This window comes from Polistes canadensis, unplaced genomic scaffold, assembly GCF_001313835.1.
Source record: "Polistes canadensis isolate GaletaPanama2010 unplaced genomic scaffold, ASM131383v1 scaffold_145, whole genome shotgun sequence".
Lineage (NCBI taxonomy): Eukaryota > Metazoa > Arthropoda > Insecta > Hymenoptera > Vespidae > Polistes > Polistes canadensis.
Window position 1 is genome coordinate 240730 of NW_014569692.1, and position 16542 is coordinate 257271.

General features: G+C 29.1%; 1 protein-coding gene across 1 annotated transcript; it reads left to right on the forward strand.

Annotated features, from left to right (window-relative positions):
* Positions 1 to 8632: 8632 nt before the first annotated feature.
* LOC106788608 (nuclear receptor subfamily 2 group F member 6-like) lies at positions 8633 to 12553 on the forward strand. Its single transcript, XM_014752020.1, has 7 exons — positions 8633 to 8754; positions 8991 to 9124; positions 10941 to 11126; positions 11198 to 11311; positions 11382 to 11545; positions 11634 to 11880; positions 12324 to 12553. Exons 1-7 carry the CDS (start codon positions 8633 to 8635, stop codon positions 12551 to 12553), a joined length of 1197 nt encoding a protein of 398 aa, XP_014607506.1.
* Positions 12554 to 16542: the final 3989 nt, after the last annotated feature.

Below are 16542 nucleotides of genomic sequence, written 5' to 3' on the forward strand. Positions count from 1 at the left end.
TAAAAAAAAGTGTATTAATAAATCAATTAATGGAATAAGCTTACGTAAGGGATATGCATAAATGATTTAATTATTATTTATATATATATAACGATAATTATATTATATTAAATAAAAACTTATATTGAAATTTATTTTTGTATCATTTGTTTTGTGTAATATAAATCATTTTTATTTTTGCCATTATTATCGATACATTTATTATTAGTATTAATATAGATTTGAATTCTATTTGATATATTTTTTTTTTAATAAATAAAAGATAAGAATAAATTTCCGTGAAATAGGGATAAGCAAAAATGAGGTCGTAAGTCAGTGAATGTGCGCACACGCATTACAGAGATGGCAATTATTGATTTCTATGGAATAATAAATAAAATATTCAAATAAATATCGCATTACTGTAACATTGTGTCCCGTGTATCGTGTGAAACTTCCAGATGTTATCTATTATCGTTTTACCATACTAACTTTTTTCTGTTCTTTTTTAAAAAACGAAAGTTAAATTCGTTTCACTTGTCGATGAAAACTTTCCTTGGCTCGTTATTGGTCTTACTAAAGAAAAAGATAATTAAATTTCTGATACGCGAGTTGTATGTCGTATGTGTGTTGCATACGAAACTTTCTTAATTTTAATCGTAAATAATTATGAATTTAAAAAGTAGTTTATCGTTTAGATATGTTAATTGAAATATTTTAAATTCAACCCTGTCAACGCTAACTACTCCTACTTAAATATTTTCAATAACATATTTCTTATCTTGCTATATGTTATATTACAAAAAAAAAAACAAATCCAAATTATGTAGACAAAGATTGGCTCTCGGTACAATATTTAGATTGTCAATGATTATAAAATTGTGATTTGATAAGTAGATCAAAATATTAATTTATCATTAACAATAGAGAGAGTTTCGATTACGAATAATATTATTCACAAATTCGAATGAAATGGAAAATACTATTTAAAACTACACAATTCGTAAGAAAAATTATTTAAAAAAAAAAAAAGAAAAACCAGTAAAACAATTGAAATTAGTTTTGGAACCGAGGATAAACGGATTTTTGGAGAGGTGTTAAACAGTTGAAAAGAGTTGAACAAGCTAACGTCGTAAATACGAATTGACTTAAAAGATATTTTTCGCAGCGCAACTTGGTCGAGTTGGTTGTGCGACAACCCACCCCTCGGGGGGTGTTGGTGTTCGAAGGGTGAGTGTTCGCAAGCTCCGCCTGTCGACCAATCGGGTTCGAAGGTTCGTTTAGGTGCCCAAGAACGGGAGCCCTTCGGACTGGGCGTGTTCGAGGTGCTGCTGGTGGCGGTTCTGCGAACGATCAAACCTTCCAAGAACATTTTTCTTCCTTTTCTTTCTTATAGATTTTCTCTCCTCTCTCTCTCTCTTTTGGTCTTTCTATTTTATTTGTTGGTCCACACCCCTGGGGTGTTCTCTCAGAACACGGTGACTTACGGGGTGACTCTGGTGAACTCCTACGATTACGAAGTTTCTACGATCCAACGTAACGTGGATCGTACTTCGATGATACTTCATTCGCGTTTAAGAATTATTTTTTGATTATTTTCAAAATAACCTCGGGGAACAATATTTGCACAATAAATTAAACGAATCAATGATTTATCGATTTATCGGATAACATTAGTGCGGATACATTACGCGGTTATTTATTTATATTTCATTTTGATTTTTTTTATATTTAATTGTGTATATGAAAATATAACGCTTGACAATTTTTTTGATCAGATTGGGGATGGACTTTGTCGTGATCGAGAATTAAAAGATTGGTGTGAGATAGTATAATATTGTTATGGGGATAATTTGTGAATAAAGTTAAAAGGGATAATTTTGTTAAGTGGAACGCGAGACGACTTCCACCCCATTTCTCATTCAACGCTGGAAACTTGCGTGGATCTTCGAATGAAATAAAAATGGTCGACGATTCGTGATCCATCTTTGAAAGAACACGTTAATCTCGTCGGAATAAAACGAAGATTGTAAAAGGAATATTGATTCTTGAATTTTATTCTAATTGCAAGAAGATTCGTCAACAATTTGGATTGGTAATTCGATCTAAGTAAGTTTCATGTCAAACAAAAGTATTTATTACAAATTTATCGGCAAATTCTTTCGATGGATTTAGTTCTTGCAAAAGAAATTTACGAAGGAATTCGAATTACTTCAAAGAACAATTTTAACAAAAAAAAGAAAGGAACAACACACGCGGATTATAAAGGAAATTTATTATTTTCTCGTTTATTATCGCGTAATAAGAAAATAAAAAAAAAAAACATAATTACGAATCTTTCTATTCAAAGTGTATCACATTTTGAACGGTATAGTAATTTAGATCTTTTTTTTTGTTTCCCCGAGTACACAAACGCACAATTTATTTTTCTAATATTTTTTCAAGATAATATAAGAGAGAAGAATCTAATGAATAAAATTATTTCGAAAAATGTTGAGAAATTTAAATAGAAAATTTTTCGATTGGTTAATTCTAATCTGATAGAATTAGAATTTGTTGTTAATATAAATACAATACGATGATACGCGTGATTACGCGTGACATGTGTCGCAGTCACGTCGTTTAGTTTCCCCGTGGGTAAACCCACCTGTAAAGGTTCTTTTCCGGCCTGGAGGCGTGTAATCGTCGACCTACGGGTTTACCTGGCCGGCTATGGCCATGTAATGCCCATCATTATGTCACCGTTCGCACATATGCCAAAAAAAAAAAAGGAAAAAGATAAATAACGAAAGTAAGTAAGAAAGAAAGAAGGGAAAAGGCATACGCACATGTTGGTTTCCTATAATCGCAAGTTTTCATACTAAAAGTATCATTTACACGTACGTTGGCTTTTTGACACCATGGTGACTTCTTTATTATTTTTTTTTTCTTCTTTTCCCTTTACTCGTGACAATTATTGTATATATGAATGCATTCAAGTATTTAATACGAATGATCGTTACTTTTTTGTCCTAAAAATATGTTTCATTTTGAACGTAATATTTGTACCTTATGGTTGTTAACATTATCACAGTGATAATAATGTTTGATAATGTTGAACACGTGGAAGAAAAATAAAAAGTAGAAGGATAAATAAATGTTTTAAGTTTCTTTAGAAGATTTTTCAAGATTTAATTAAAATTCGAAAATGTGAAATGGAAACGAATGGAAAAAGATTTTATAGAAGAATTTTGAATATCACACATAGAATGAAACAAAATGTTTTTATCGTACCCCATAGTGTTCTTCGTTGAGCACAACGAAATCGACTTTGTCGATCGAGTCACGCAATCACTGTCAACCGTGCGAAGTATGCACGTGTTAACCAATCGGAAAACCAGTCGTGTGTTGAGTACGTAAGAGCTATTAAATCATACGGGGAAGAATCAAAACGTTCCATGGTGTTCGGGTTAATTTGATCGGTAGAAAAGATACTTAATTGGGGAAGAAATGACGCACGTGTTCAAGTTCAACTTAACAGTTCATATATCAACGTAAATAAGTCATCCAATTATTACGTTCATTTAATTATATTCTTCATAGGTTTTAAACACAGTTTACCTTTATTTTCACAAATTTATGCACAAAAGAAAATATAAATTGATTTGAAATAAACGATAAATATATTATCTTGATAATTTGTAATATTTCTAATCGATTTTAAAAATGTAATATCACATTCGAAATTTATAAATATTATTTTTAATTGTTCGCATGATTTTTTTTGGTATTCAATATTTGAAATTGTAATCGAATTAAACGCGTATCAACGTTCAAATTAATTTTAATATAACGCTTATGTCTATGTGCATTTTAACAACGATTGATATGTTTGTTTAAAATTTTCTACGACAATTGAAAATATCATTTCTTTCAATTATTTAAGTTTGAATTTTAATTAATATCGAGACAACAAAAAAACACATTTAGATCGATCGTAAGCGAGTCAATTAATTGCAGTCGATTATTTTGCCTAACAAAAGTCACGTCAGGGGTTCTTACATGCTTGCTTGTTCGGTAACGATGCAACTGTGGGTGCACCTTCGAAGTTTATTAAAAATTCATCGACAACTACCTGAGTGTACAGGGGGGGCTGAACTACGAAAAAAACTCGTGCAAGCAATAAGCCAACACGGCTTAAATCAAACCCCTTTCTCCGATGATCGATTATCTACGAGAGATACATCCAAACGATTTATTCTTCTTATTATAATAAAACTTCAATGAAATACACATCGTGCAATGCATTTTATGTCGAGGAGGGTTATAAAAGAAAAATCCAGGTGAAAATTAGTCAGCACAATGTTACACGCGTTTATAGTTTCTAATCATTTTTATCCCTTTTTTATTTTCTGTTTTCTTCTAAAATTACACACTCTTCTCTTTTACCATCAATTTTTGTGATTTAGAATTTGAAAGCAATCAATCGAAAATAATTTTCTCTTTGTAATAATTTATTATAAATATAAAAATAAAAAATATTTAATTTTAAAATAATTTATTATAAATATAAAAATATAAAAATATAAAAATAATACTTCTATCTTTCTCTCTCTCTCTCTCTCTCTCTCTCTTGTGTGCAAAGTGTTACAAATATTTTCTTCTCTTAAATAAAAATTTCAAATACGAAAAAAAAAAAACTACGAGCAATATCAATTCGATGAAAAAAAGATCTTACCGATTTTGATGATGACGAGATGAAAAAAAAAAAATAAAAAATAAAAAGAAAGGGTTGTTTATTGTTAAGGTACGATATATATCAATGGTTTCAAGTTCCTTTGTCTCTCTGTAGCATGCTATCGATCAGCATTTTTTATGCGAAAGGATGCACGTGACGTGACGGGGTGGAAAAAAAAAAAAGAAAAAGGAAAAAAGAAAAGAGAAAAGACATTTGCATGCCGTATATGGTATGTGTATGTTTGTGTAAGAGAAAAAGAAAGAGAAAGAGAGAGAGAGAGAGAGATAGAGATAGATAGATGGAGAGTAGTCAAGCAAGGAAGTTTAGGTTTTTTAAAGCATTTAAGCGTATCCTTTCGCATTTTGCACGTCGTAAGTGTCGATCGAACTAACCGAGGAAGAAGCTTCAGAGTCATCGAAAAAACATTAGCATGATCGTCAACGGTGGTGCTGTTATGGTTGTCACAAGTGTGACAGACTTATACGAGTGTATAATGTGATCGATGACGCGGGGATATATTTTCTCACAATTTTCATTTATTTTTTAATGAAAAAAAAAAACAAAAAAGAAATTTAATTTGTTCCGTAACTTCTATTTTTTTTTTCTTTTTTTAGAGTTACGATAGTATTTCGTGAAAAAAAAGGGGGATAATAGTAGGGACATGGTTGGATGGGGGGAGTAGGTGGATGGGTTGGGGGGATGTGGGGTTAATTTGGAAAGAGAAAAATCTGACTCCTAACAGTATGTTGTTTGCGTGAAACAACCTCGTCGTGGCTCGTGCCGACTGACTCCTGTGCGACGCGACATATGTTACGTGCGTGCACGTAACACAGGACACGCATACGTGCAAACAGGGTTAAATAATCCGCCCCCGAACCACCCCCTCCTACCCCCAAACCCTTCTCTCTCATATAATTACACAGTTGTGTGTAAGGTACACTATACAGATATAATATAACATTTTCGAAAGACCCAAACCTCTCGAAAGGGATATCGAACTCGATAAAAAATAAAAAATAAGCAAAAAAAAAATAAAAACTAACAACGAGAGAATAATACTCGAATGATATTTATGTCACGACATAAGAGTGACTGTTCACTTTTTTTGTTTTTTTTCAATGAAAGTTTAAGAACAAAAATATATAATCCTATGAAGAAATATCTGTGTGAAACATTTTTAAAGGAAAGAAGCAAAATTTTGATTTAACGTTAACATTGTACATCTTTATCATTATCTTTTAATAAATATTATTATTATATTATATATATCGAGAGAACAATATTATATATTTTATATAATATATAAATACTTTTAACTCTTACACACTTTTCACGTATACAATACAATACGTAAACCTCATACATATAATAATTATTATTATAATTAAAAGTCAAAAGGAAAAAAATTCTAAATAAATAGCCGACAGTCTTAGATTATGGAAGATGAGATCTCATGGATCATAAGAAAGAAAGAAAAAAAAAAACAAGATGGTTAAAATAAATCGAAGAAAATCTGAATTATGATAAGTTTAACTGAGGTTCTGGTTAAAGACTAGCCCTAAGGGTTTTCTCCAGAATGAAAGAGGAGGACATTCCTATCATCCAACGGGACTCTCTTTCTCTCTCTCTCTCTCTCTCTCTCTCTCTCTTTCTTTCTCATCGTGGTTTACCGCCATCGAGGCTGAGGACGAGGTTGCTCCACGTCACCGTTGCATTATTGAGCCTGAGAATCCTACAGATGGTCTAACCTTCCATTAGTGTGAGAAGGATCGCGATACAATAGCCCCCAAGGCTCTTTCGATAGGAAACTCGAATAGGTAGGGAAGACTGAAGAAAATGAGGGAGGGAGGAGTAAGAGGTGGAGGAGGAGGAAGAGGAGGTGGAAGAAATCAACCCTGGCTTTCGAGATGGTTGAAAAAGTCAAAGGGATACACTCCGCGAGTCCTGGAGACTTCTCGACTTTATGACCTTCCCTCGAAGACACAATTTATCCTAATTTTTATTATTTCAACAGTTTCTAATTTCTTTTCTTTTTTTTTTTTTATTTTATCGGATCACATTAAAATATTTTATTAAATTATTAGCAGGTTGTCGCGAATGTATCGTTCGTTTTATCTCCTATATATATATATATATATATTATTATTCTATGGGAAATATTTTGTTGGATACAATCTGAGATACGTGTATTTTCAAATTTATTTATTAGATCATTAAATGAAAACACTATATTTTTGTAGGGTTCACCAATGTATAGAGGAATGACGTTGATCAGTTATTATTTATGAAAATATTTTGTAATCACGTGTAATTTATATCTCCTATATAAATATTTTTATTATTATTCTATAGGAAAAAATCTTGATACAAGTATTTTCGAAATTATTTATTACCATTAGCGATATATTGTATTTTGCAACGAATGGAAATATATTTGAAAGATCGTAACAAAATAATATTTATGTTAACTTAAATTGCAACGAATGCAAATTCATGTAATTATTTTAGGAAAAACATTTTGGATTATCGGAACGCGTATCTGATTGATAAAAAAATACCTATATATATTTTTTATATTTAAAATAAATGCAGTAATAATAATAATAATAATAATAATAATAATTAATTAATAACGAGAGTGAAGGATAAAAATTGTTGTATTATATAATAATTTATACTATCACATGATTCGATCGAAACTAACATACACACAATATGACTATATCTAGAAAGTATTATATAATGCATATTAGGCGAGTTTCGATCCCATCAAATCGTATTTTCGAGCTTCGATAACTACGACAATGAGCTTTAAGGCAGGAAGTCGTAAGCTTCGACGAATCGAAGTTCGCATTATTCGTTTATACAACGTTTAACTGTTCCCCGTGTTTCTCATTACCTCGTACAATATGCAAAAGACATATGCGTTGGTTTTACTATGCTTGAACTATAGATACACATACATTTACATCTACATCTACATATAAATTTCTGACACTATTATTCAAAAGTTTCACGATCTGATTTTATTTTTGATATATCAAATATATTAACAAATTCTAATTGTTTTTTTTTTCTTTTGTTCAAAATTATATCAACCATTTTATTCATATTCATAATGATCTTATATTACGAGATTCAGATATTTATTTGAATTATTTTACATTGGCAAAATTAACCGATCAAAAATATGATTGTATAAAGTTATGGGAAATATATATATATATATGTCATATATTTTTTTGATTATTTATACAAGAAATTTAGAGAAAAATATAAATCACTTTATCCTTTTTATTCGTCGATAAAAATTGACAAGTTGAACATTTGGTCTTAATATAATAACCCATTTCTAATAAAAATTGTATTCAGTCATTTGAAGGTTTTGAACGATAGTGTACATCTATCATCCTGTCTCTGTCTGACTTTCTAATAGAAGTAAAGTAGTTAGGATAGATACGATAAGCGAGAAATAATCGAACTGACTACTAGATACTAGTGGTGTCATTGAAAATGACGAATAATGAGTAGTAATGATAAGTCGTAAGCGTGTTACGAACAAAAAGAAAAGAAAAAAAATAATAGAAACCCACAAGATGGTTTTTCAATTACACACACACATATATATATAGCAAAGCTATCTCTTATGAAAATCAACTCATCAAATAGAAAAATATATGTACTCGATCCTCGTGTCAATCTTTATGTCATACATACTATCTAACGATTATCTAATCCATCACGTTTCTTTAGTAAATAGAAATTATAAATGATATGATATAATATTTAGAAACTAATATAAATTTTCTAGATTAACAAAAGTGTTGATAAAACATATTATATAAATTTGTATACAATTATATTTTTATATATCAATAGAAATTTGTCTTTCGTTACAGATAGAAAATCTTGTTAATTAATTAATACGAAAGTACAATGGAAGAAAACAATCGTACAGAAACATTGTGCAAAGTTTGCGGTGACAAAGCATCCGGGAAACATTATGGTGTTCCAAGTTGCGACGGGTGCCGTGGTTTTTTTAAACGATCGATCCGCAGGTACGCAAGGTAATTAAATTTTCTCAATTATTATCCAAAATATATATAAATCGTTTTATGTAACAACAATGATAAATATCAAAATGAGATTTGATCATATTTTAAGTTAACACACACACACACACGCTAATTATATATTTCTACTTTGAAATAAAATTACAATATTATATTCGTTATATATAGAAACTTTGTTTAATTAATGATTTTCTTTCTTGCTTTCTTTTTTTTCATTACAGAAATTTAGATTACGTTTGCAAAGAGAATGGTCGTTGCATCGTGGACGTTTCGAGACGTAATCAATGCCAAGCCTGTCGTTTTACAAAATGTCTTCAGGTCAACATGAAACGAGATGGTACGCTTCGTATCGATGGTGATTAATTTTACCAATTAGTTAATTTTAACCTTTTTTTATTTTCTATATCCAATTTTGTCTATCTTATTATAACGTTAAACGTTCTTAGGAACGATCAAACGAGAAACTTAATTACATAAATATTAATATACTATTGAATAATTCTGCGTGATAGAAATATTATTATAATTAAATGATAAACGTTTTGTGTTTTTGTTTTTTTGGAAAAATAGAATAGAATTGCATGGATATTTGTATTGTGTCGAACGTTTAAAAAAAAAGAAGAAAAAAATTCTATCGACATATTTTACTTGGTAGTATTCAAGGAAGTTCTGTGATTGTCAGATCGATGGTATCGGGGTAAAAATATTCGAGTAAACACCATCGAGAGTGCGTTCTACGAGAGGTCTAGTAAATACATCTAAATATACAGGGTGTGTCCCTGTAACTATTGGGTATAACCTATAGTAGAATATTAAATAATATTTTTTCTCTAATTTAATATATATATATATATTTTTTTTGATGATAAAGTTTCATAGGGAACTTGGACATGAAAAGAAGTAGAACTTTATTTAATTGAGTTGGACGTTTCGTCCCTTTATTGGGACTTCTTCAGCAACTGGAAAATTTATCTTCCCAAATTTATTTTCTCTCATGAAAAATTATAATTTTGGACGAGAGAAAATACTAAATAAATAAATATATATATATATATATATATATATTGTTTAAATATAAATGACTATGAACAGTAAATAATATTCTAACGAAGTAAACTCTGACGTAAGGATCTATGAGAAAGCAAAAAATCAACGGGACGAGAGAAAATATGGTTGGGTTTGGGGAAAGGGGTTTGAAGAATAGTTTGTATGTGATAGCAAACCCATATGAAATTCTATATCGATGCTCTTCGGTTAGAAATTCGATGTGAAAGGAGAGTAAGAATCGACATGGTCGTAGGAACGGTACGGTGTCAGAAGCAGCCCGAAGTTCTCAGCTTTTGTAAACACTTCTATCCGCAGGGTTTTCCTTGCCTAGAACGATAATCCAAACACTTGATTGCTCAGAGATATCAATTAGCGAGGGTGCTAGTGTTGAAATAGTATAGAAACGCCATTATGACCAATACCAACCAACCAACCAACCAACGTTTATTGATACAGAATTTCTTGCAGATAAAAAGAAGAAGAAGAAGAAGTAAAAAAGACAAAAAATAAATCGAAGAAGAAAACATACTACGGTGATAGATATAAAGGAATAACCTGACACGAGATAGGGGAAAATGATAAATTCAAATATATGTTTATATAATGACAATAAGATATTATATTCACACTTACAATTAGTGAGAAATTTCATTTTGATTATACGCATCGATTGGCAAGAATTTTCTAACGATTGGACAAAGTATTTAAACATTATACGATATTCAATTAGTTATTTTTCTCGTTCAAAAATAAAATTATTAATAAATATGTATCGTAGGGAAATTGAACATTAAAAAGAACTAGAACTTTGTTTTTGATCAATTTCATCAATATAATAATAATTATATTTATTATACGATATATTTCAAATTTTTAATGCATTTATTTTCGGATTAATTATATATTTGTGAAAAATTTATCTAGATTTGTTTTTTATTAAATATAATTTTCAAATAAATGCAATCAATATACGTTAGAATTATGAAACTTCATTATCCGTAATTAAATTATATTATAATATGGTATATATTTCTAAATAATAAATGAATCGTATTATATTTATATCAGAGGACACCCATGTAATTTAAATCGAATCGAATTGAAAATGATCTTGTTGATTTCAGCGGTCCAACATGAAAGGGCACCAAGAAGTACTTCAACTTTGGTAGCTGCTGCAAGAAGAACTCCAGCTGGTCTTTATCCAGGTTTACCTCACGTTTATCACACGACAAACAATCCGTATCATCCACTTCTTTATCCGTCATTGTTTCCTTTCAAACCTACAATGCCTGCTTTTGCACCAACCGTTGGTAAGCAATAATAATTAAAAAAAGAAAATGAATTGTTCAAGGACCAATGTTAACAAATCTTTCAATTTCAGCACATTTTTTACCAAGAACGTCAACAGAATCATTATCGGTTAACACAGCTAAGGAAGATGAAGTTACAAGCTCCGAAGAAGCTGCAAACGTTGAAACTAGGATCGAACAAAAAGGTAATATTTAAACAATCTAAATGTCAGTTAAATAAATATGATTGTTATAAGATTTTATTTTGATTCGTAGAACTTGTTGGTACTCGTTTGATTCCACAAATCATCAGTCCAGTTTCAACGGAATACACGATGTCAAGTTTCTCACTTTTGCCAACGGAAAACGTTTACGAATTCGCAGCTAAATTGTTATTTTTCGCGGTCAGATGGGCTAGAAGCATACACTCGTTTTTACAAGTACGACGATCTACGAATAATTTCAACAATTTTATTACGAATTCATTTGATTTTGTTGATAATACTAATATATTTTTGTTTTGTTCAGTTACCTTATCACGATCAAACGATACTCTTGGAAGAATCTTGGAGCGAATTGTTCGTACTTACGGCAGCCCAATGGAATTTCCCCGTTGAGGAAAATAATTTGGTACCTGCCGATTTGTCTACGGAAAGACGTGAGATATTGGTAGACGAAGCTAGAAGACTCAGGGAATTATTAGCAAAATGTTCTTTGCTTAGAGTGGATCATTCGGAATACGCTTGCTTGAAAGCAATCGTTTTATTCAAGGGTGGTACGTTTAAACAATTAAATATTTAAGTTTGTCTGACAGTAAATATAGAAAAATGATTGAACATGTGTATATATATGAGGCGTTTATTATGAAAATGGCCTAAATCCATTTATACTTAAATTGAAATATTTAAGGGTTTGTGTTTGAATACAATTAAAAATATACGTACAGAATACCAATGAGTTATGCTGCTTAAGTGTCTATCCAAAGGTGTTAAATTTATAATTCCTATTAAAATAATGGCAATTATTAAATAAATAATATGCGTTTTCTTACCAAGAATCAAGTTAGGCCACTTTCAAAATAAACGGCTCATATATTACATTTGTACAAATTCAATTTGTCATATTTTTCGGGTCTATTTTTGTTCATTTTATTTTGATTCCATTTATTCTAAAATAAACGCGCGAAACAACAGGATCATTGTTTCATTTGTTTAACAGAATCAAGAGGTCTTTGCGAATCTGGCCGAGTATCAGCATTGCAAGAACAAACTGTAGCAGTTTTGTGCGAACGTGATGCACGAAGGGTTGGTCGTTTATTATTACTTTTACCACCTGCAAGAGCATTGTGTCGATCTACCTTACACGAGCTTCTTTTCAAGCCCACAGTTGGTGACGTCAGTGTTGAAAGATTACTCGGAGATATGGTCGGTGCTTTGAGGCCTACTTAACTATTGTTAAATAATATTTTCAATCAATGTGGAGTTTCATTTAAAAATTTGTCGCGAAATTTCTGCAAACTTTGTATGTTATTTAAAATGAACGAAAACAAAACAAAAAAAAAAACCCCCCTCTGATTTCAAGAGAACTCTTCCTTACTTACGCGAATTTAATAATAAGTTTACTTATTATTATCGATGAAGTTAAATCAAGATGAAGAAAAAAATATGATACCTGTATATTCCACCGTCGATAATATTTAGGTAATGTCGAGTTATGTTAGGTGCAGTCGATAATACCGAAACTCCAATGTCGATATTATTATATATACATTAATATTTTAATATAGTTTTATTATATAAGTGATAATATTAAATTAATAATAAATTCTCTAGTCAATCCTTAATAAAAAAAAAACAAAACAAAATAAATGATAACGTTAATGTATACGACATGTATATAATAGATGTATTAGGAAAATTTAGAAATAAATTGTACGGTATCTCTGTAGAAAACAAGAACAAATTAAATCCGACGTTGATTCGTCGTAGATTTGAAACATTTATTCGACAGAAAAAAAATAATTAAAACAAAGATATTAGAGAATCGTGATATATAAAATTAAAATTAAAATTTAAAAATAAAAAAAGAAAAAAAAATAAATTTAGATATATATATCGATTAAATTTTATCCCTTTTGGTTCTTTTTTTTTGTGTTAGAACAATTTTCAACTTGTAATTTTATTTTCAATGCGCGATATTTATTATAGTATATCAACTTATGGGAAAGGAACTATTTGTGTATCGACTATGGGATATATTATATTATAGAGATCGGTCGGTATTTTTTTTTTTTTTTTTTTTTTTTTTTATTAACTAGAATAATTTATTTGTTTTTTTTTTTCCCTTTTTTTTTGTCCTTTTTTTCTTTTTCTTTCTTCATAGTAGAAAATGGAGAATGTATCTTAAAAACTCATGGACTGCATTGTACTCATATATATACAATTACATACAATCCTCAATAGAACGTTGTACATAAAAATTCATTATATAAATTAATTATTTCCTTTGATATTTTCTTTAATTCTCCCGGTTATGATAAATATGCATTGTTGTTATTGTTGTTGTTGTTGTTTATTATTGTAAAACAAGAACGAAAGAATAATTATACCAGAAAATTATCGATTTTTTATTTGTTCTTCTTAGTAATCGCGTTGATATTCGATTGGAGGGGAAAAAAATAGCTCTGAGCGTGTATTATACAAACACGCGCGCACACACACATACAGAAGCACGCACACACATCTCACGCAGAAAATACACAAACACATTCGAGAGAGACGATTATATATTTATAATATATAATAATGTATAATTATTATTATTATAATTATTAATATTTTTCCCCCCCATTTCTTTTTTCATTTCTTTTTTTTTTTTCCTTTCCATTGAATTCTTTTCTTTTTTTTTTTCCCTCGAATTACACGCGTGCGCGCGTTTGTGTGTTTTGTGCGTGTATGTATTACGTGTACTGAGAGAAAGACATAGAAATTTAATCGGGCAGGGGGTGGATTGAGGAATAAAAAAAATAGAAAAAGAAATTAAATAAAATAAATGTGATTTTTATTTTTGTGTGCAGAAAATGTGAAAAATTGATTAGGGTATATCGAAATGAATGATGGGACGAAGAATAAAATAAAAATAAAGTTGGGGAGGGTTCGATGATAAGGGTTGAGGGTTGTGATTTTGTTAAAAAAAAAAGAAAAAAGAAGGAAAAAATAAATGAACGAATAGGAATAAGATTGTTTGATGGAATGTTTTTTCTTTCTTTTTTTTTTTTTTTTATGTCAATTCTCTCATCATCGTATTCGTCTCGACGACCTTTCGTCTGCACTTTTGTACTTTTTTTAAATCCCATTAAATAACTATATTATTAATATTAATATTAATATTATTATAATTATTATTATTATTATTATAAATATATAATAGACACACACGCGACATTATTATTAAACGTTTCTTTGTTCGTTCGTTCGTTTGTTCGTTCGTACGTTTTAGAAATAAAAAAGAAAAATTAATAATGATTAGGATAAACAAAAAATATAAATTAGTATTAAAAATTATGCGATCGAAGCAAAAATGCAGACGATGGCAGCAATTTTGGTTTTTTTTTTTACTTTTTCCCCCGTCATATATTTTGCGTTAATATATTCTTAGTTCTTTTTTCTTTTTTTTTAAATCATTCTTGTGCATAATAATATTTAATATACAACTATGGAGTCGTCTAGAACAACTGAAAAAAAAAAAAAACTTAAAAAAGATATAAAGAATGAAAAAGAAGAAATCTTATTACGAATATGGGTTTACTCTCATTGTTTGTTTTTTTTTTTTCTTCCATCTCTCAATAAAACTTCTATCAAAGAAGAAAAAGAATTGAGAGGAAGAGGAAATGCGTTTAGAATGTTGCTGATGATAGTTGTTCAATTAATTTTGTGAAAAATATCTTTGAATTTTCTTAAATAAACGCTTTTCCTCCTTCCCTACCCACATTTTTGAATTTTTTGGAAAAAAAAAACACACTTAGGGTTTATTCTTAGTAGACCATTCTTACAAACGAACAAAAAGAAGAAAAAAGAGAGGAACAAAAAAAAAATATATGTATATATATATATTGTACATATATATTTTTTTAAGTGTGTGTTTATATGTTAAATTGAAAACAAATTTGTTTTCGTCAAGTTTTCAAAATCTACTTCGTGAAAGTGCTTTTTATACNGTAGAAGAAGCGACGGGGTAATCGTTAAATAATTTTCAACAATTGTGCTAACGTTAAAAGAAAAAAAAAAAAAGAGATAATACAAAAATTGTATTATCTAAATCGAATTTTGTCCTATTTCAAAACGTATTACTAGATTTTTCCTGTCTTTCACTATCTTTTTCTAGTATCATAAGAAATGAGAAAGGAAATGAGAACTGCAGTAGTAGTAACAGTTAATCTTAGACAGATGTCAGGGGAGAATATATGCCAAGAATAAACGTTATCATAAAATTATACATGATTATTCTTAGACAGAGGTACAATCGTGTTATACATATTGGAAAATTTTCATTTTACATTTTAAAACTATTTAAGGATTTATAAATTGAATAAGAAACACGATCTGAGTTTAAAAAGTAATAAAATACGCGTTGTTAGACGTTTAAGGCAATTTCAAATTAAAATACGAATTATTTCGTAGTAAATAAAATAAAATCTTACAAAAATATTGATATTAGATAATAATAATTAATTAATTAATAATAATAAAAAAGAAATCAATCTCTCTCTTTCTCAAAAATATAAATTAATACAAAATTAACGTATCTCTCGAGTAAAATTTGATTCTTCATTTCTCTTAAAGCTTTCATTTCTTTAACCCTTTGAGTGCAATGGACGCATATATGCGTTTGGTAAAAGTTGATACGTGTGTTTATCAATATAAATCTATAAAATAATATTATATTTTTGTTGTATCTTGTCAGATGAAAATAATATTGTTAGAAACCAAAAAAATTCTAATTATTCAATATAATTTATTAATATATTAGCATATCTAGTGTGGTCACATTAATAATAAATTAAATATAATATATATATTTATATATAATATTACTTTTATTTTATATTTTACTTTATTAAATATTATATTTCATCTTTTATTGTGAGGAATTGTATATCAACGTTCAAGCACATTAATTATTTCATTTTTTCTTTTTTTCTTCTTCCCTCCTTCCTTTTTGTTCTTTTTTTTTCTTCTTCTTCTCGTAATTATATTTTCTTTTATCGGCGCACGCACATCGTAAAAATATTTCGAGTTTTTGTTTTATTTTGTTTTACCGCTTTTACGCGGTCTCTCGTTCACGCACTCGTTACTCACGACATTTTATTATTTCGTATCAACATTTTTTTTCATATATATATATGTATATATAATTTTTCTTTTTCTTTTTCATCATA

Coding starts and splice junctions, on each gene's coding strand:
- LOC106788608 (XM_014752020.1), top strand. CDS start 8,633: ATGGAAGAAAACAATCGTACAGAAACATTGTGCAAAGTTTGCGGTGAC. Junction 8,755..8,990: donor TTTAAACGATCGATCCGCAG/GTACGCAAGGTA, acceptor TTTTCATTACAG/AAATTTAGATTACGTTTGCA. Junction 11,546..11,633: donor GCATACACTCGTTTTTACAA/GTACGACGATCT, acceptor TGTTTTGTTCAG/TTACCTTATCACGATCAAAC.